Genomic DNA, 22730 nt, shown 5'->3' with positions numbered 1-22730 from the left:
CATATGGCTGCATTATTCTAGGGGACTACAGAGATTGCCACAGGGATAACAGAGAGACTACACCAATGTGTGCGTGCTTACGTCTTTTACTACGTTGGTTAGGAGGTGGGCACTGGACAGGTTTTACATTTCAACATTATATTGTAGAAGAGAATGCAGCTGCACTGCCAACAAGTCTAAGCTTCAGGGCTTCAGTTTGACACGCATACATCTGATTTCACACGGTTTGATACTATTAAGCCTACTAACATTTAGTTTTATTGTCACATACACCAACATGACAGACAACGGATCTAAAGGTGCTTAATACATCTATGGAATTATATTCTATCTGCTTATAACACAGTCTTTTTTTAATCACCTTTCAGGCTGCTCATGATGTGAGGAATCAAACAAGATCTCCAGTAGCCTAGTTTAAGTGGGCGCTGACCATGACCAGCCTTGTAAGTCTTTATTTATCTTCCTTTCTGAAAAACAATAACACCTGAAAATCACTAAGCCAAGTGTTGCCATGGTAATTAAAGAGGAGTTTCTAAATGTAGAATGGAGTGGGCCAAGGAAACACAGATGTTCTCCATCTGCCAATGCACTAATGAGTCATTATGTAATTCATGTGTTTCTTTTGTGCATTTTGTTCCTTAAGATCACTCTATAGTTGTTTAGATATATACAGTGCTTACCAGATTACAAATAACTACATGCTTACCAGTTATTTAATACAAGTCCTGTCTCTACTATCTTTAATGACGGAATTCCAGTGTCACTAAATGATCTGCATTACAACTTTGAGAAAAAGACATGACACTTTATTAATGTACACACATAAATACCTGACATTTCAAAGTATTAGCAGTCCCAATAAAACAAAACTAGCAATTGTTATTATTACGTTTACAAGCTGCTTTCCTCTTGACCATACATGTACATAAATACTACTTCAAAGTTTCTCACTGAGGAAGATTATGATGACTGTCAGAATCTTCTGTGGCATTTCTGTTGATATAATTATACATGACATGGTTCAAATGTCTAATGCTAAGCTAATGCTTCACTGGGCAACTGACATGACACACACAGACCCTGTTTCATGATCTATAGTTACAACTGGAGCTCACTTGCACAACAGACAAGGGGTTTATTTATTTGTTGGATTTATGCCTGCTTTTAATATATTTCTATGGTCTTAGCAGGGTGATTGTATGATTTGGGGTTACATAAAGGGACAGCAAATCAAGCTCAGTACAAAATGGAAATACAAGGCAAAAATGCTGCTTTTGAAATAGCGATAAATACTTCATAGTAGAATAAGAATTGTAATCACGTTTGGAAGGCTATAGTACTGTGCACTCTTCCATTGGAAATAACTGTTTAAGAGTATTGTGGCCAAACCTCAATAGATACTTTATTTATGTGCTATCAAATGTAGTATGGTTATTTCAGGCTCTTGTTCAAGACACACTGACACTTTCAACAAAGCCAAATTACCCGAGAAGATCTGGAAAATACCCTGATCAAAGAGACATTGACAGTTTGCTAAGATCAATAGCTTGCCTCACCATTCTTACCCCCTATGTTGATGGAGACAAAAAGGTAAGGCTCTATCTCATTGCCCTCCAACTCTCCTACCCTCCCTCTCCCCTCCCTTCCTCTCTGTTTCCTCTCTCTAGTCTCAGTAGGAAATCACACAGTTCATCTCGTCAGCCAGCTCCTCCTCGAAGCGTCCTATTGGCTGGCCCGCTGAACGGGTCAGCAGGTCTGTGGCTGCATTCTCCATCTCATCAATGGTCATGTTACATGCGTCCGCGATCTCTCGCTTGGCGAAGTTCACGAACTTTGGGTCTCTTGCATAGAGGCCCAAGCCTTCCGATATCAGGATCTGTGGGAGAGTAAGGAGAGTTGTGAAACAGTGAACACAAATATCTCTCTCTCTCTTTCTTTCTCTCTCTCCTTACCTACAGCATACACGTGTTTATTGAATATTCATAAATAGAGGAACTTTCGTGGGGTTTAAATCACTGACTAACTTACACTGTAGGCAAAATTAAATTCATAGCAAAGCTATTTTTGAGGTGAATTACTGAGGCTTGGAGTGCTCTTGACTTTTCCACTCACTATTACCCTGATAAGTACTGTATATCCTAAGCAGTATGTAGCCTTGGGACTTTTATCTTACTCTCATCAGGACATCCTATTTCATCCATCACTTACCGACTCCACCAGGCTGTCTGCACTGCCCTTCTCGATGAGGCTCTGGCTGATCTGGGAGGGCACCCTGCCATTGGTGTAGCTCCTGTTCTGGGGGGTGGGCACAGGGAGTGTCGGGGCTCCAGGGTACCAGCCACTGGGCCTGGTTGCAATAGCAGGGAGGCTGGAGGTGGCCTGGGTCCTGTCTCCCCACACCTGCTTGGTGCCCCTGCCCTCATCCACCAGCATCAGAGGGGCGTAGAGCAGACGCCCTCTCTTCGCTGCTGCTGATGATGCTGCCGACACCCCTGCTCCTGGCGTCGACCCTGCATGTCCTCCTCCGTTGTTGGCCCAGGAGGCAGAGGACATGGAGGAGGCACTGCTGCGGCGGGAGTCAAGGGGCTGGAGGAGGATAGAGGACAATGATTAAAATCTTGATTTCTATTATTACATTCAAACGCTTTCAATTCCAAATTTGGCACCAAATGAAAATGTGTCTCTGATTCATGTAAGCATTGGTTGACTATTCTTTTGCATGTGTCTGTGTCTTACCAGTCTGGATCTGCATGGGGGCGAGTTACTCTCGTACGTGCCAGGGATGGGGATGTCATCTGCGCTATGCTGTGCCCTCAGACACTGGATGTTAAAGGAGGGCGGCTTGCGACCTGGAAGGGAAAATACATGGAAATGTACTAAGACGGTCACTGGGTTTCTAGTTCTACTGATTCTACTGGTGTCGAGGAGAAAGACTGAGACCATGTGATGATTACCTGCAGGAGTGGGAGGAAGAACACGTCTCCGGACATACTGCTCAAATGTGTTACCGTTGCCATTGTAGCCGTTTCCATTGTAGCCATTTCCATTGTAACCATTTCCATTGTAACCATTTCCGTTGTAACCATTGCCAGTGTAGCCACTCATGCTACTTCCGGTGATGCTACCTCCATTCACACTACCTCCATTCGTACCGCCATTGTAGACGTTCCCATTCATGCCGTTTCCATTGGCGTAGGGCACTCCTGCAGCTCTCCCATTGGTGAAGTTAGGAGTAGGACTCTGCATGTAGTCTGACGGGATAGGGGATGCTACAGGTTGCTCTTGATACACATGCCTGTGAAGTTGAGGGAAAGGGAACAGATATGAATACACACACACACACACACACTGACTCTTCAACCCCTTTCACCCAGATCCTCTTCTCTCCCTTTTCCACTCACCCATTGTTTGTTGGTCTGTCCACTGGGTACTGTGGGTAGTACACCTGCTGTGGAGTGGAAGTTTCCCCTCCTCTTCCCTCCATCAATGGCTCTGGTTGAGGTGGGGCAGGGGCTGCCTCTAACACTATTTGAGGTGCCTCTGGTTCTGGTGGGGCTAACACTATTTGAGGTGGGGATTGAGCAACCACCTGTGGTGGAGAAGCAACATTTGGTGAGGATGCAACAGGGGCTGGTTGAGGCTGGGATGGGGCATTTGGTGGGTTTGCGGCTGGTGCTGGTTGGGGAGGGGATGGATCTTTTGCTGGTGATGCGGCTGGGGCTGGTTGGGGCGGGGCTGGGGCTGGTTGGGGCGGGGCTGGGGCTGGTGTGTCTTCTGGTGGAGGGATGGCCTCAGATCTCGTGGGCTGTTCCATCACTGCATCAAAGGATGAGAGAGCTGATTCTGGTTTCTCGCTGACTGTCAATGGCTGTTCTGTGACCACGTTGCTGGATATTGTGGGCTCGATGAAGGGCTCCATGAAGATAGTGGTGGTGCCCTCCTCTATGTCAGCTGGCATGTGAGTGGTGGATGGAGTACTTGTGGCAGAAGTGCCAGGATCTTCGAAAACGTTGTCATTCTGCAGGGAGGGGGAAACAAAGAGATTTGCTTTAATATACAGTCAACTGTTTTTTGTTGTAAATATTATAAACATTTATTTTGCTTACCTATTGTATGTGATATTTGCTTATTTGAGCAATGTCAAATACAGAGAACAGACCAATCACTTCAGGATATACTGTTTTGATACACTAATGACAGTCAATCACTTACCTTGAAGAACTCTTCATCCAACTCTCCATCCACACCCTCCTCATCCTCTCCCTCCATTGCCAAGGCCAGATGCAACTCTGGGGCCAGTGCCTGCAGTGACCTGAGCCCTGCCTGACACACAAAGACACACAGTGTGATACACAAACACATACACAAAGACACCAAACAGTAACAACACATTGTGGTATCCCAGGAGGTCTACCCCGGGGGATGGTAATAGAGGGGAGATACGTGAGGCGACGTTGGCTCCCTCTGCTGGGAAGACGGGAGCTGGGCACCCCGACACAGACAGCTCTAAGTGGAGGTAATTAGAGAAAAGTGCCAACCAGCCGTGGAGGCCAAATAAAAGGAGCATGGTGGCGCACCGCAAGAGAGAACGGGGAGAGACAGACACCAAGCAAAAGGAGAGAAGAAGGACTGAGAAAAACCTCAGTGATTTTCTTTGTTATGTTTATTTTCTGTATTATTAAAGTTGTTTCAATGGACTAAAGCCTCCCTGTCTCTGTGTCAATCTCTGCACACTCAACCCAACACCCCATGGTTTACCATAATGTGTTAACAGGTAACTGGTATACCTGGAGTGAGTCTTTCTTGTCCTTTCCCTTCTTCTTCCTCTCCCGCTCCTTCCTCTTGCGGAACTTTTTAAAGTAGTCCTGGATCAGGAAGCTGGCATAGAACTTCCCACAAGTCACCTCTTCCCCTGAGTCAGGAAGAATCGCAACAGAGGAGGAGAAAGGGGAAAAAATACATCTTAAACAAAGGGAGGAGGCAAATAGGAATGTGATAGGGACGAACTAAGAGAAAAAAACAGACAATAGGGAGATACAGAAAGAAACCTGTATTTCTGTAACTTGAAAATGCGTAAACTACCATTAGAGTGGTCTGTGTGGTTATACGGTAGTATACAGTAATACGTCTCTCTAGTTGGTTGAAATGGCACCTCCTATGGTTTACCTCTAGGGGGTGGAATGACCTCTTCAAGGAGCTTGGGCTTAGTGCGCTTCCATATCTTCTTAATGATGGCCCTGAGCTCCTCGTTGTCCTGGTCAACAGGCCCTAGTGGAGAGACACAAGACCTTTAAAAACATAGGAGTAAAGGCCGCAAGCACCACTGCACTAAATAATAATGTGTGAATGATACACTCTGTGTATGTGACCTGACTGACCCTCGGTCTTGATCTTCAGTGAGGTTCTGACCAGCGCAAACAGGGTGGCATTGAAGGTGACTGTCCCGTCGCTGTGCAGCGGCACGTTCATAGCAACCAGCCTCTAACAGGACAAGCAAGCAGATGAAATAGAGTCAATTCTCACTGCACAATATCTGACATATATCAAACATTCAATTATATAAATATAAGAAGTTAATACGTTTATCATTTCATTTATTCAACCTTTAACATTAAAATGTGATCTGCCCTACCTTGCAGGCCACACGATGGGGGCACAGTTTTCCAAAACCAAGGGGTGGCTGGATCCTGCGCAGCATAGTGACCACATCGATATGTTTGATTCGACCCCTGCAATACAGACAAAAACAGCACAATTAAAGGACCAAATGGGGGAAAGGGATGGACGAGAAGAGAGTAAGAAGTAAAAGGAAGATAGAGGACAGAGATACAGAAGGGGTTTCCTGAATAAAGGCCATATCCCGTTTATCCTTTTTCAATTTGAAAATAAAAATCTAAAAGCGATAGAGAGAGCGGTCTCTTACGTCGCCTCTGGGTCATAATCCGACCAGACTCGTTTGAACTCATCCAGGTGATGAGTACCCAGTACGGTCCAATCTCTGGTCAGGTACTCAAAGTTGTCCATGATGACAGCAATGAACAAGTTAATGATCTGAGAAGAGGAACACAGAGTGTATCAATCACAGCTGGTCTGCTTCAGATTGGCTGCAATCAACATCTTTTTAATGAACCTTTATGTACACAAGTTGGTCTCATTGAGATGAATTTCTCTTTTGCAAAAGACACCTCTCACAGACAGGTGTCTCACCAGGAAAGCGCAGAGCATGAAGAAGCTGATGAAGTAGATGTAAGCCAGGTTGCTGCCGCACATGTTGTCATCCCCGGGCTCAAAGTCTGACTCGGGGTCACAGGGTCTCCCTGGCAACGCGGCCAACATGATCTCCTGCCACTGCTCTCCGGTGGCACACCTGCAGGAAGAGCACACACGTTAGGACTAAGGAAAGGAAAGTTGACACAAGAGGAAGAGGAGAGAAGACACAGGAGGAAGAGGAGAGAAGACACAGGAGGAAGAGGAGAGAAGACACAGGAGAGGAGAGGAGAGGAGAGGAGAGGAGAGGAGAGGAGAGGAGAGGAGAGGAGAGGAGAGGAGAGGAGAGGAGAGGAGAGGAGAGGAGAGGAGAGGAGAGGAGAGGAGAGGAGAGGAGAGGAGAGGAGAGGTTGAAGAGAAGAGAAAAATAAGAGCAGAAATGGAAGTGGAGAGTTGGGGGAGAAAAATAGACTGTGGTTGAGCTTCTAACTATCTACCTCTCTTTCCTGCAAAACTCACCTGAAGAGCAGCAGGACAGACATGAAGAAGGTCTGGAAGTTGTTGTTCCTGTTGATATGTGAGTTGTCATCTATAGCAATCTTTCCAAATGTCTGCGAAAGGTTAGAGCATAGGTCATATTGTCACCAGCTGCATTTTAAAGACTTAAGAAGGAGATACAATGAATGGGAGGAGACCCACCTGCATGCCAATCACAGCGTAGATGAAGAAAATCATCGCAATAAGTAGACCGACATATGGCAAGGCCTGTGAAAGAGGTAGGAGGTATAAACATACATTTTATTTACCAAATCTAAATTATAATTATACACCACTGTCTGTCTGTCTCTCTGTCTGTGTGTCTTGACATCTGTTTGAACATAGCACTGACCTGGAGGGACTTGACAAAAGTCCAGAGGAGGGTTCGAATGCCCTCCCCTTTGCTGAGCAGCTTGACCAATCGCAAGACTCGGAACAAACGAAAGAATGTGATGGACACTTTTCCGCTTTCCTTCTTGGCCCCGGGCGGAGCTCCAGGAACGGCTACAGCTGCAGCTTGGGCTGCGGCCTCGATGGCCTGGAGAGAAACAGAGGTTTAGGGAACAGCTGCTTGTTTTCACACTATTCACGGAGAGACAGAGGAAAGGAAATATGTTATTTTTTTCAAATGAGAGAGAGAGGGACAGATAGTAACAGAGATAAAGAAAGAGAGAGAGAAAATTGTGTTCCTGTCGTGGTCTTACTTCAACATCCTCGTCTCCTCCCTGGATTGATAAGAAGTTTCAAAGATACCAGAGACAAGAAGAAAACAGAAAATATACATATAAGATACAATATAAGATATCATTTAGTATTTGACAGAACATACACAAGAGGGTTATAAAGCTATTTGTTTGTTAAACAGAGATGTTACAATGAATAACTGTACACAAATCGTTTTGCAGGCCTTTATTGCAAGCATTTTCTAAGTATCACGTTTCCCTGAAGTAAAGAAAAGGGTTGAAGATGGAAGAGATGAGGAAACATGAAGCAGCTAAAGGAGAGACAGAGAGCGTACTCACACTAAGCTCTGAGACCACGATGTCTAGCACACTGCCCACAACGATCAGAGCGTCAAAGGAGTTCCAGGCATCAATGAAATATTGCTGGATACACGGAACACCATCAATAGTATGGAACATTAGAACATGGTATTGGAACATTAGAACATGGTATCGGAACATTAGAACATGTTATTGGAACATGGTATTGGAACATGGTATCGGAACATTAGAACATGGTATCGGAACATTAGAACATGCCATCGGAACATTAGAACATGGTACCGGAACATTAGAACATGGTATCGGAACATTAGAACATGTTATTGGAACATGGTATCGGAACATTAGAACATGCCATCGGAACATTAGAACATGGTATCGGAACATTAGAACATGGTATCGGAACATTAGAACATGGTACCGGAACATTAGAACATGTTATTGGAACATGGTATTGGAACATGGTATCGGAACATTAGAACATGGTATCGGAACATTAGAACATGCCATCGGAACATTAGAACATGGTACCGGAACATTAGAACATGGTATCGGAACATTAGAACATGTTATTGGAACATGGTATCGGAACATTAGAACATGGTATCGGAACATTAGAACATGGTATCGGAACATTAGAACATGCCATCGGAACATTAGAACATGGTATCGGAACATTAGAACATGCCATCGGAACATTAGAACATGGTATCGGAACATTAGAACATGGTATCGGAACATTAGAACATGCCATCGGAACATTAGAACATGGTATCGGAACATTAGAACATGGTACCGGAACATTAGAACATGGTATCGGAACATTAGAACATGGTATCGGAACATTAGAACATGGTACCGGAACATTAGAACATGGTATCGGAACATTAGAACATGGTATCGGAACATGGTACCGGATCATTAGAACATGGTATTGGAACACTAGAACATGGTTCCGGATCATTGGAACATGGTATCGGAACATCGGAACATGGTATTGGAACATGGTATCGGAACATTAGAACATGCCATCGGAACATTCGAACATGGTATCGGAATATTCTAACATGCCATCGGAAAATTAGAATGCCATCGGAACATTAGAACATGGTACCGGAACATTGACATCTGTTTGATGTCAATGTTCCGGTACCATCGGAACATTAGAACATGGCATTGGAACATTAGAATCTGGTATCAGAACATCAGAACATGGAACATTAGAACACAGTATTGATATCAAAATGTGTCCAGCGAAAGCCTGTTGAACTCACATGTGTTCTGAGAGCCAGTAGCTTGATGATCATCTCTATGGTAAATAGGGCTGTGAAGATCAAGTTGAGGATGTCCATCACAGAGTTGAATGTTTTAGACTGCTGATAATGCTGCAGGGGAAGGACAGAGACACATAGCAATACATTACCATTCATTTATTTGAATTTGGATTTATCTTCCTCATGATAAACTATGTAAAAATATTTCTAATCACTTTCTAAAAAATGATTTACAATCTTATTCCTGTTGTAATATACATGATGTGTACATTATGACTGGGCGTAGTAGGAACTGCAGTATTGTACCTGCACAGCCAAGGTGAGGGTGTTGAGAAGAATTAAGACAAACATGATGTACTCAAATTGGCTGGAGGCGATGATTTTCCAGAACTTTAGCTGGGACGGGTTTCTGGGAATGTAGATCTTGATGGGCTTGGCTTTCAGAGCGTACTGTACACACTGTCTCTGTGGAGGGCAGGACAGGAGACACAGGGAAGGTGGGAAGTGAAGTGAAAATTCGCAATCTCAGTAGACTGAAGGGCTTTCACATGATAATAAGGTATAGTAGCTTTGTGATTATGATGAGCGTCGTAATAAGTTATTCAAGGAAAATAACTAACTTGATTTTTGTTCAGTTCGCAGTTTTTGAACTCAGATTCTCCCTGTTCACGGAAAGTGATGATGACGAAGCCCACGAAGATGTTCATCATGAAGAAAGCGATGATGATGATGTAGATGATAAAGAATATGGAGATTTCCACACGGTAGTTGTAGATAGGGCCGTGGTTCGCAGCATTGGCATCGATGGCCTTGTACAGCAGCCTACGAGTTTATAATAAGAGAGATTTAAACAAGAACAACAGCTATAATATATAAACAGATAGTCATCATACGTACTAATGCGTGGTCTTGGTACTCACTGTGGCCAGCCTTCAAATGTAGACACAGTGAAAAGGGCCAGCATGCCCTGCAGCACATTGTCAAAGTTGAATTCACTGTTTTGCCATTTCCTCTCTCTCACCATAGGGTGATTCATATCACCATCCTTATACACCACAAACGTCCCCCTAAAACACAAAACGCAAGCACACATACACAAAGCTATGCTTATTAGTAATAAAATATAGTATGTAATGACAGGAATTTGAGTGAGGCATTGGCTATGAGATAGACAAATAAAAGACAAAAAATAAAGTCTTACATGCACTCATATGGAGTGTGTTTAGCTTCATCGGTGCAACTGTAGAATCTTCCCTGTAACACACAGAGCAGACAAACATTACTTTATAATGAGAAGACACCACACGGAGTGTTTTCAAAAAAGCAATGACCAAGTACCTTGAAGAGCTGCACTCCAATACAAGCAAACATGAACTGGAGGAGTGTTGTGACGATCAAGATGTTTCCGATGGTTTTGATTGCCACAAACACGCACTGCACTACATTCTGTCAACAAAAGCACAGGCAGAAGAGCACATTTGTACAGTTATTTGAGAGAGAGAGAGAGAGAGAGAGAGAGAGAGAGAGAGAGATGGGATTGAATAATCCATAGAATCTAACCACTTCTGGGTAAATTGGAACACACTAAACAAACAACAACACAAAGAGCTATCTATCCAAAATGGAGATGTATGGATAAACCACTTCTCCAATCTTTTCGGACATATAAGAAAGAACCAAGAGCAAAAATATATACATGATAATTTACAAAACTTACAATCAGCTATTAAAGACTACCAGAAGCCACTGGATTCTCCAATTACATTGGATGAGCTACAGGACAAAATAAAAACCCTCCAACCCAAAAAGTTGGTGTTGATTGTATACTAAACAAAATGCTAAAATATACAGACCACAAATTCAAATGGACTATTCTTAAACTCTTCAACATTATCCTCAACTCTGGCATCTTCCCTAATATTTGGAACCAAGGCCCAATCAACCCAATCCACAAAAGTGAAGACAAATTTGACCCCAATAATTACCGTGGAATATGGGTCAGCAGAAAACTCCCCAGGAGTATCATCAACAGAAGACTCAGACATTTCCTCAGTGAAAACAATGTCCTGAGCAAATGTCAAATTGGCTTCTTACCAAAATACCATACGACAGACCATGTGTAAACCCTGCACGCAATTGTTGACAAACAATCAAAGCAAAACAAAAGCAAAGGCTTCTCATGCTTTGTTGATTTCAAACAAGCTTTTTACTCAATTTGGCAACAGGGTCTGCTCTACAAATTGATGGAAATTAGTGTTGGGGGGAAAGCATTTGACATTATAAAATCAATGTACCCAAACAACAAGTGTGCAGTAAAAATTGGCAATAAACACACAGATTTCTTTCCTCAGGGCCGTGGACTGAGACAGGGATGCAGCTTGAGCCCCACCCTCTTCGACATATATATCAATGAATTGGTGAGGTCACAAGAACAGGCTGCAGCACCTGGCCTCACCCTACTGAACTCAGAAATCAAATGTCTACTGTTTGCAGATGATCATGTGCTTCTGACCCCAACCAAGAAGGGCCTACTGCAGCACCTAGATCTTCTGCACAGATTCTGTCAGACTTGGGCCCTGACAGTGGGTCTCAATAAGACAAGAATAATGCTGTTCCAAAAAAGGTCCAGTAGCAAAGACAGCAAATACAAATTCTATCTAGGCACTGTTGCCCTAGAGCACACAAAGAATGACACCTACCTCGGCCTAAACATCAACACCACAGGTAACTTCCACAAGGCTGTGAACGATCTAAGAGACAAGGCAAGAAGGGCCTTCTATGCCATCCAAAGGAATATAAAACTCAACTCCCCAATTAGGATCTGGCAAAAAATACTTAAAGCCGTTATCGAACACATTGCCTTCTATGGTTGTGAGGTCTGGGGTCCACTCACCAACCAAGAATTCACAAAATGGGACCAACACCCATTTGAGAGATTGCCTGCAGAATTCTGCAAAAATATACTTTGTGTACAATGCAAAACCCCAAACAATGCAGATCAGAATGAGGACTATACACACTAGTTATCAACATCCAGAAAACAGCTGTTCAATTCTACAACCACCTAAAAGGAAGTGATGTCCACACATTCCACCACAAAGTCCTCACCTACAGAGAGATAAACCTAGAGAAGAGTCCTTTAAGCCAGCTGGTTCTGGAGCTCTGTTCACAAACACAAACAGACCCCACAGAGCTCCAGGATAGAAACACATTTAGACACAACCAAATGATATGAAAGCAAAAAGATAACTATTTGGCACACTGGAAAGAATCAAACAAAAAGCGGAGCAAATTGGAATGCTATCTGGCCCTAAACAGAGAGTACACAGTGGCAGAATACCTGACCACTGTGACTGACCCCAAATTAAGAAAATCCTTTACTAAAATCCTTGACTATGTACAGACTCAGTGAGCATAGCCTTACTATTGAGAGAAGCCGCCATAGGAAGACAAGCTATGTGCCCACTGTCCACAAATTGAGGTGGATACTGAGCTGCACTTTCTAACTTCCTGCCAAATGTATGACCACATTAGAGACACATATTTCTCAAAGATCACACAGACCCACAAAGAATTTGAAAACAAATCAAACATTGATAAACTCCCATATCTGTTAGGCGAAATACTGCAGTGTGCAATAACAGCAGAAAGATTTGTGGCCCGTTTCCATGAGAAAGGGGCAACCAGTGGAGTACAAACAACATTGTAAATACAACCTATATTTATCTGTTAATTTGTTCCCCCTTTGATAATTTTACTACTTGCACATTGTTACAACACCGTACATAGCCAATAATATAACATTTGAAATGTCTATATTCTTTTAAAACATTTGTAAGAGGTAATGCTTACTAATGTTTCCCTTTTGTTAATTGTCTATTCCATTTGCTTTGGCAATGTAAACATATGTTTCCCATGCCAATAAAGTCCTTGAAATCGATTGAGAGAGAGAGAGAGAGAGAGAAAGAGAGAGAGAGAGAAAGAGAGAGAGGTGGTTAAAGTGGTCAAATGATTACCTTGAGTCCCTTGGCTCTGTTGATTGCTCGAAGAGGCCTGAGCACTTTGAGTACCCTGAAAATCTTGACCACAGAGATAGCGCTGGAACTGAGAGTATAGGAGAAGCAGATACGAGTGTTGGAATGATCCACACAGCACTTTTCTTGTCTGACCTGCAGAGAGTGCTGTTACAGTATTATGTCTATATAATCAGGGCCAATACTGTCCATTGACCTGTAAAGGAACAGCAGTTCATCATCCTTCCAATGTCCCTTTTAGGACAGAACCAATTCAATTCAAACTTTATTGTCTTTGCAAATGGGAAATGTATTGTGTAGCCAGAGTATGTATTTCGTAAGACACAATAAATACAGTACACACACACACACACACAGACAGACAGACAGACAGACAGACAGACAGACAGACAGACAGACAGACAGACAGACAGACAGACAGACAGACAGACAGACAGACAGACAGACAGACAGACAGACAGACAGACAGACAGACAGACAGACAGACAGACAGACACACAGACACACAGACATACAGACACACAGACACACAGACACACAGACAGACACACACACCGATAGCTGATCAAATCTTACATTCATCTGTATAGCTAGCTAACTAGCTTGTGATGGCCGTTGAGTCGATGGTCCATTAAAGTCTTGGTACAGTTATTTTCAACCAACATTTACTTGGTGATACTTTCTTCGTTCTTGATTCAGAAGACACCAGTGTCTTACAAACGTCTGTTCACAGTTGCTGCTGGAATCCAAAAAGCTGAGAATATTCAGAAAAATATGAACTGAAATGTCTGCGCTGCATGAGGAGTTTCCTCACCATTTTAGCTGCCAGACATCTGGCATTTCACAACAGCTTAGCAGGAACTAGTCATTTGTAAGCGAAACAGCCACATGTAGAATAAGGCGTCACACAGTGCGATCCAAACAACACAAACAAAGATTTACATGTGAGAGGCCATTTCTCACTCTCTACAAAAAGTTAATTTAATATCTATTCTCTGGTTTTTGGAGTTCCAACTGCAAATGGAAACAGAAGTTTATGAGACACCGGAGCCTTCCGAATAACGAAGACAGTATCACTAAGTAAAGGTTGGTTGAAAATGGTTGTACCATACTGTTAATGGACCTCCTGCTCGAATTCAGGCACAAGCTTTTCAGCTATGCGCCTGAGGTTCGAGCCCGCTTGGCTAATATTCCGACAGATACTCACTGGAGGAAGAAGGACGCGAGAGACACACTGACAACCAGCAAGTCCAGGAGGTTGAAGGCATTCCTACAGAAGGAACCAGGATGAAGGAACGCACCAAAAACCGTCACCTGGAGAGGGAGAAAAATCACAAGAGTTAAGAGTGATTCTAAATGGTATTTACACTGCCATGTGCACTCCTGTATATGTTTATAGATAGACATAGATCTACTGCCTGAAGGAAAGGAAAGATAGGAGACATTTTACCTTCAGTATGATTTCCACAGTGAATATGGAGGTGAATGCATAATCAGCGTAGCCAAGCATCTGAAGATAGAGAAGATATCCTACGTCAGCATCATAACAACAATACAGAAACACTATTTGGTGGTGGAAAGGGAGATACCTAGTCAGTTGTACAACTGAATGCATTCAACTGAAATGTGTTTTCCGCATTTAACCCAACCCCGGTGGGCAGGGTAAGGTGAGTATGAGAACAGCAGTTTTGGTTGAAACCATTGAGCAGTGAGGGTAGATATATGGTAGTTGAGTGAGAGTGTGAATGGATAGTTTTGAATGCCAGTTATAGACTATAGATATTGATTGGGTGCTAGGTAGTGCTTGGTTGTGAGGGCGGGACTGACAGTTGTATTAGTAGATATCTAGAGGGATTTTTTTTCTTCAAATTGCCTTACGTTGTTCCTAAAGGAGTGAGCTCTGATTGGATCCTCAGCGGCCAGAGAAATACTACTGGCGATGATGAAGACGAGGATGAGGTTGGTGAAGTAGGAGTGGTGGATGAGATTGTGACAGGCCACTCGAAGGCTGAGGGGAGAGGAGAGACCATGCAAGTGACATGGGTGCTCTGAAATGGTACACAATTCCCTATATAGTGCATTACCTTTGACCAGGGTCCATAGGGCTCTGTGACTGTGACTTACCAGTTTCTCTTTCCAAGAATGAAAAAGGAGCTCCCATCTGGAATGGGTTCAATCTTCTCTTTCGGAGCGGATTCAGGCTTCACAGGCATGATTCCTAGAGAGGGTAGTTGATCAGATCAGTCGATTTAGAGAACAATCCATGTGTCACACAGTCTGAGGAGAACCCTTCTGAGGTATACGGAACGACACTTACCCTCCAGACCCTCGATGGCTCTCAACTCCTCATTCTCCTCCCAGTCATCCATCTCATTCTGCACAAGGAAAGAGAGAGCAAGAAAGAAATGCAAACATGAGATTATTTTTTATCTTTAAAACACTGAGGAGCACAGATACTCCTTCCAAACTATTATCAGTTAGATAAGGTTGCAGCCCATAAGAGTAGCTGCTGTAGAAAATATTGTACTGAGTTGGTCCCCTGAAACAATATTTAGGTACATACCGCCGCATCTTCCTCTTTGTCTTCATCTTCGTCCCAGTCCTCTTCATCATCCTTTTTCTCTCTGCAAAACCATTAATTCACCACTTTGCTTTTGTTCACCATCTACTTATTCTCCTCATTACTGATGCTACTTAGCTATGTCCAGTGATATAACCAGACCATCAAATTATACATTTTATTAGTTTGGCTTCTTTGATACTTACTCTACTTGCTTTTTTCCACCATCACCACCTGCCAAGTTGTCCACAGCGATAGCCAAGAAGACATTGAGCAGGATATCTGATCAAGAGATATCAAGGAATTGACCAAGAGCTTGACAACATCAGTGAATACCGATCTTATAGAGTACAGTCTGTATTGATAGAGGTTTGTGTACATGCAATGACTTTGTAGGTCATTGTAAATAAGATTTTGTTCTTAACTGACTTGCCTAGTTAAATAAAGGTTAAATAAAAATAAATAAATAAATTGTACAAATGCAGATTATATATATAACCAACTCTCTCTGTCTTGGTTAATAGAAAGATACAGTTGCCGACAACAAAGAGGGAGACGAAGTAGACACACACAATCATCTGTGGGAAGACTGGCCCGCCATAAGCCATGATCCCATCATACATCACAGCATTCCAGTCCTCTCCTGTAAGGATCTACAGAGGAGAAAAGGGGGGGAGAGAGAGAAAGAAATAGAGACAAAGAGAGAGACAGACAGAGACAGAGAGAGGGCGGCTGTAATGAAAAGCATGTAGAATTTGATAGTAGCGTGAGGAGTGTTAGAATTATAAGTCACCTGGAAGCAGGTGAGCAGGGCCTGGGGGAAAGTGTCAAACGTGCTTCTCTTCATCTGAGTCTCATCAAAGTTGAACTTGCCCCCAAACAGCTGCATCCCCAGCAGGGAGAAGATGATGAGGAAGAGGAAAAGCAGGAGCAGCAGGGAGCAGATAGCCTTCATGGAGTTGAGCAGGGAATTGACCAGGTTTGATAGGGCTGCCCAGTGCCTAAACAGGAGACAGGTAGTTTCAGTGTTTGAGGGTAAAGAATCAAGGTATGTAGTAGCCTTCCATACTGAATACATGCATGAAATGTATCAATTGCTGAGTGACATTCCATATAGTGCTTTCAAAAGTGCGTTTGACTTGCATACCAGCGTATTCCGGAAAGATCTGGGACCAAGCTAGCAAGACAGCCCACACAGATCTGTGACCAAGCAAGCAAGACCTGTGACCAAGCTAGCAAGACCATAGACAATATGAGCAAGACAACACAAACAGAACTGGAACCAAGCAAGCAAGACAGACCAAACAGATCTGGGACCAGGCTAGCAAGACCGTAGGCAATATGAGGAAGACAACACAAACAGAACTGGGACCAAGCTAGCAAGACAGACCAAACAGATCTGGGACCAGGCTAGCAAGACCGTAGGCAATATGAGCAAGACAACACAAACAGAACTGGGACCAAGCTAGCAAGACAGACCAAACAGATCTGGGACCAGGCTAGCAGTTACCGACCGTGTCACTTTGAACACCCTGAGCAGGCGGACACAGCGCAGCACAGAGATGCCGATGGGAGGGATGATTTGCAACTCTACCAAGACTGTCTCCAGGATGCCACCACACACCACGAAGCAGTCGAAGCGGTTAAACAGAGCCATGAAGTGAATCTGGAAACCGAAACTGTACATCTTTAACAGCATCTCCAGCGTGAACAACATCAACAGGATCTTATTGGCCCGCTCTGAAGAAAAGACCAAGGAAAATAAAGGTTATTTATTGATTGATGTATATATATTTTTCCTGATGTCTATGTCAACATTTCAACCTGCTGAATTAGGGATAAAATGACATAGAGAAAAGGAAAGAGGGGAGGAGGACATGCAGAAACAAATAGAAAAGAACAGATACAGGTAGGTGGAGAGAGAAAGAATAACAGGAAGAGATGTAGAGAAGAGAGTGTATCCTGACCCTGCATCTCAGTGAGCCACTTGGGCTGGCCGTAGTGTTCAGAGGCACTGGCTGCAGTGTTGAGAAACACCAGAAGAAGCACCAGCCAATAGAAGTTCTGAGATTTGACTGCTACACGACAGTTTTTCCGAAAGGCGTGGTTCAGTTGGCATAGCTGTTCACTGAGTGAAGAGAGAAACAGGAGACAAGTTATATGAGGAGCGGAAGGGTCAGAAACCAGCTTTGTCAAAAGTCTGTAGTGTAGTGTACTTTCTCATAAAAGAAAACTGATAATAAAACATTGTGTATATTCTTAGAACTGTCATGACATTGCCCTGTTGGGTGAGGTTTATGACCCCCCCATAAATACCTTTCCCCCTTTTCTTTCCACTCTACAGAATGGACTCTTGGAAAGCCCTTTGTTAACATAGAGAGAGTATGGTAACATCAAAAGGTTGGGGAATGGAACAATAATTCCCTTTCTCAACCAGTTGAAAGTGTCCGTTGGTACTTAAAGAATATGATGTCAGATCAGTTGTTGTCTGGGACATTATATCTGATGACAGGACGACATAAATTGTATCTTGGAAAGTCTACACATTTTAGTTATCAGATTCACATGGAATTGTTGCGCAATTTAAATGTTTAAATATGAAACTATTTGTGAGAAGACAAAATCTGATTTTAGCTTCTAAATTAGAGAATTGTTTTCATAAGTAAACTTATGCTCACTCATTGGCTACGCCCAAGTGAACAGACATTGGTTGGAGAGGGATGAAACACGCCCTTCTCTTCCCCAGTACAAAAACCCCTGTGACCCAATTGACGTTAGATTAAGCAAACCCCGGCTTGAGTTGTGGTTGCGAACGGTTGAAAGACTACTCTATCTAACAAAATGTACATGAGGCCAGATCCCCACGCTGGAATGGTGAATTTCGACTAGACCAGCCAGAATACAGCACGAGCTGATTATGGCAACTTCGTATGAACTTTGAACTGTTATTCACTAAAGAATCGATTTGATAAAATAGCATGTCATATAATTGAATCATAGTCAGAGACACAACGGAGCTATCCTACTCAACTTACCAGAAACTGTTGGCCATCATTTTAGCCCTGAAAAAAAGGAGAAAGAAGCATTACATGACAACAATGACATCTAATTAACAAAGAATGAAATTCAAATACATTTGTTTATTTCCTTACATAAGAGATGCGCAGCAGCCATTGTCGTCATCTAGATATGCTTCAAATTCAGAGTCTGAATCCGATTCTGTTGAACACGTAGCAGAGCCATGGATTAGACTACACAGAGCCAAGTAGTACAAATCAAATCAAACTGGATTTGTCACATGCGCTGAATACAACAGGTGTAGACCTTACCGTGAAATGCTTACTTACAAGCCCTTAAAGAACATTGCAGAGTGAGAAAATATTTGCAAAATAAACTAAAGTTTAAAAAAAGTTACACAATAAAATAATAATAACTAGGATATATACAGGGGATACCGGTTCCAAATTAATGTGCAGGGGTACAGGTAAGTCAAGGTAATTGAGGTCATATGTACACGTAGGTAGGGGTAAAGTGACTATGCATAGATAATAAACAGTGAGTAGCAGCAGCATAAAAAAGGGGGTCAATGCAAATAGTCCGGGTAGCCATATGATTAACTGTTTAGCAGTCTTATGGCTTGGGGGTAGAAGCTGTTAAGGAGCCTTTTGGACCTAGACTTGGCACTCCGGTATCGCTTGCCGTGTGGTAGCAGAGAGAACAGTCTATGACTAGGGTGGCTGGAGTCTTTGACATTTTTAGGGCCTTCCTCTGACACCACCTGGTTTAGAGGTCCTGGATGGCAGGAAGCTTGGCCCCAGTGATGTACTGGGCCGTACGCATTACCCTCTGTAGCCCCTTGCGGTCAGATGCCGAGCAGTTGCCATACCAGGCAGTGATGCAACCAGCCAGGATGCTCTCGATGGTGCAGCTGCATAACTTTTTGAGGATCTGAGGACCCATGCCAAATCTTTGCAGTCTCCTGGGGGGGAATATGTGTTGTCGTGCCCTCTTCACAGTTGTCTTGGTGTGTTTGGACCATGATAGTTTGTTGATGATATGGACACCAAGAAACTTGAAGCTCTCGACCCGCTCCACTACAGCCCTGTCGATGTTAATGGGGGCCTCCTTTTCCTGTAGTTCACGATCAGCTCCTTTGTCTTGGTCACGTTGAGGGAGAGGTTGTTATCCTGGCACCACACTACCAGATCTCTGACCTCCTCCCAATATGCTATCTCATCATTGTTGGTGATCAGGCCTACCACCGTTGTGTCGTCTGCAAACTTAATCATGGTGTTGGAGTTGTGTTTGGCCATGCAGTCGTGGGTGAACAGGGAGTACAGGAGGGGACTAAGCACGCACGCCTGAGAGTCAGTGAAGACACTTGCCAGTTGGTCAGCGCATGCTCTGAGTACACGTCCTGGGAATCCGTCTGGCCCTGCGGCCTTGTGAATGTTGATCTGTTTAAAGGTCTTACTCACATTGGCTACAGAGAGCGTGATCACACAGAACAGCTTGTGCTCTCATGCATGCTCCAGTGTTGCTTGCCTCGAAGCACACATAGAGGCCATTTAGCTTGTCTGATAGGCTTGTGTCATTGGACAGCTCGCGGCTGGTCTTCCCTTTGTAATCCGTAATGGTTTGCAAGCCCTGACACATCTGACAAGCGTCAGAACCGCTGTAGTAGGATTCAATCATATTCCTGTATTAACGCTTTTCCTGTTTGATGGTTCATTGGAGGGCATAGCAGGATTTCTTATAAGCGTCCGGATTAGTGTCTCGCTCCTTGAAAGAAGCAGCTCTACCCTTTAGCTCGGTGCGGATGTTGCCTGTAATCCATGACTTGTGGTTGGGATATGAACGTACAGCCTCTGTGGGGACGATGAAGGTGGTCTAGAGTTTTTTTTCCTTCTGGTTGCACATGTGACATGCTGGTAGAAACTAGGTAAAACGGATTTAAGTTTTCCTGCATTAACACACAGACAGTAACAGTGAGAAGAGTGACAGGCCATCATACCTCCGTCCTCGCTGTGTTTATACCAGCCAAACTTCTTCATCATTTTCTTCTTGGCAACAGCAGCACCTTGTTAGGAGACAAAGGAAAGGTTGACTATATGAGTGCAAGGCTGTGTTTGTATGCGTGTGTATTTATTTGTGTGTTTATATGTGCGTGGGTATCTCAGTCAGTCAGTTAACCATACGTTTGTTTCCTTCCTCATCCACATCCTCGGCCTCGATAAGCCAGTCCATGTAACCACACATATCCTCCTCCATCTGTTTCTTATTCTGGGCGTCCTGCAGCTCTCCACGAGCCACGGCCTTCTCTCTTTCCTTGGAGAACTCTCTGCACACACAGACACACACAGACACACGTACAGACGCACATATAGACGGTCAGCACATGACCTACACTCGGACAAGGCCTTCACACACAAACGTAACAACAAGACAAACATTCACACAAACTTCCACTCACTCACCCGCTCAACACTCCCAATACAAGGTTGAGTACGAAAAACGAGCCAAATATGACCAGAGAGACAAAGTACACCCAGGGTATTTCAAAGCCAATTGCATCATTCATCTGCAGGAATACAGAAAGAGACAGAGGGAGATTAAGCATTGTTAATCGTGCTTCTACATCTGCATTGGGTGTTTTACGCTGGGTTTCTGTATAAGCACTTTGTGATAACTGCTGATTTAAAAAGGGCTTTAAAAATACATTTGATTGATTGATTGTTTGATAGATAGATAATCAGAAACTGTTCCATATGTGAAGATAGATAATTAAATTAAATCAGAGGAGTAGTTAAGAATAGGAAGAAAAGTACTAGGGGTGCATTCAAAATGACACCCTTTTCCCTATGTAGTGCATTACCTTTGACCAGGGTCCACAGGTCTCTGGTCAAAGTAACACACTATAGGGAGTAGGGTACCATTTATGATGCAGCCAAGAAAGAAAGAGAGTGTGATGTTACCCAGTAGAGCACATCGGTCCAGCCCTCCATGGTGATACACTGGAACACAGTCAACATGGCAAAAAAGATGTTGTCAAAGTTGGTGATCCCGCCATTAGGCCCCTCCCACGGTCCTCTGCACTCTGTCCCATTGCCCACACAATCGCGCCCATTCCCAGCAAACGCACACGGTGTGGGGTCATCATCCACGTTCAGTTCTGGGAGAGAGGACAACACGAGGAGGTCACTCATCGTGACAAATGTCTTAGTCTTCTTAGTAAAAAGATGGAAATCTCATATAAAATCCAGGCTTACAAAGCATTAGCTGATAACAAACTTGTATGTAAATAACTTGTTTACCCCTGTCTGCGTACAATGACTCAAATGCAACTCTTTAATATAGTGTTAGGATGTGTATGTACAGTATAGAGCAGTGTATGTACAGTACAGTGCAGTATACTTGTTTGTGTTGTAAGTGAAGTTTGTACCGGTGCCCAAGTAGAAACAGGTCTTGTGCATCCTGCCGAGGAAGAGCTCCAGGCCGATGATGGCATAGATGATGATGACAAACATGACCAGCAGACCAATGTGGAGTAGGGGAACCATGGCCTTCATGATGGAGTTCAAGACAATCTGGAGACCTGCACACCACACACACACACACACACACACACACACACACACACACACACACACACACACACACACACACACACACACACACACACACACACACACACACACACACACACACACACACACACACACACACACACCCAGCAGAGAGATGGGTTTTACTGAAACACACACACACACACGTACACACACACGTACACACACACGTACACACACACGCAAACCTACTGGGTACGCCAGACACCAGCCTAAGGGGTCGTAGCACCCTGAAGGCTCTGAGAGCTTTGACATCCAGTCCTCCTGGTTTGCCTGCTGCATGGTGGGCCTCTCCAGGCTTGTGGTCGGCCGTCCCCTCAGCAACCACACTGAACAACCTGCAACAACAGCCGCACAACAACAATACAGCTAAAACACCATAAACAGAATGGAGGGGGTAACAGAAGAGGAATGGAGACATGAGCTAGCGTACCCGACGACAACGATGACAAAATCAAGCAAATTCCAGCCACTGCGGATGTAGGCGC

General features: G+C 43.6%; 1 protein-coding gene across 1 annotated transcript; it reads right to left on the bottom strand.

The window, feature by feature from the left end:
• Positions 1-399: 399 nt before the first annotated feature.
• LOC106567232 (voltage-dependent L-type calcium channel subunit alpha-1D) lies at positions 400-20952 on the bottom strand. Its single transcript, XM_082960045.1, is given in 39 exon segments — positions 400-1876; positions 2209-2586; positions 2737-2849; positions 2955-3295; positions 3402-4018; positions 4213-4323; positions 4788-4912; positions 5167-5268; positions 5379-5481; positions 5633-5729; positions 5924-6051; positions 6208-6367; positions 6727-6818; positions 6907-6972; positions 7097-7282; positions 7449-7469; positions 7767-7850; positions 9023-9133; positions 9329-9487; positions 9643-9844; positions 9943-10089; positions 10224-10276; positions 10361-10468; positions 13039-13126; positions 14264-14370; positions 14507-14566; positions 14935-15064; positions 15181-15274; positions 15368-15425; positions 15620-15680; positions 15823-15898; positions 16149-16269; positions 16410-16617; positions 17131-17356; positions 17584-17744; positions 18652-18678; positions 18769-18835; positions 20631-20696; positions 20815-20952. Coding segments are annotated over 39 exon segments (5334 nt in total). The 5' UTR covers positions 20888-20952; the 3' UTR covers positions 400-1669.
• Between the last annotated feature and the right edge of the window lie 1778 nt (positions 20953-22730).

This window comes from Salmo salar, chromosome 13 (assembly GCF_965601325.2).
Source record: "Salmo salar chromosome 13, fSalSal1, whole genome shotgun sequence".
NCBI lineage: Eukaryota > Metazoa > Chordata > Actinopteri > Salmoniformes > Salmonidae > Salmo > Salmo salar.
This window is presented reverse-complemented; position numbering and strand designations above follow the sequence as displayed.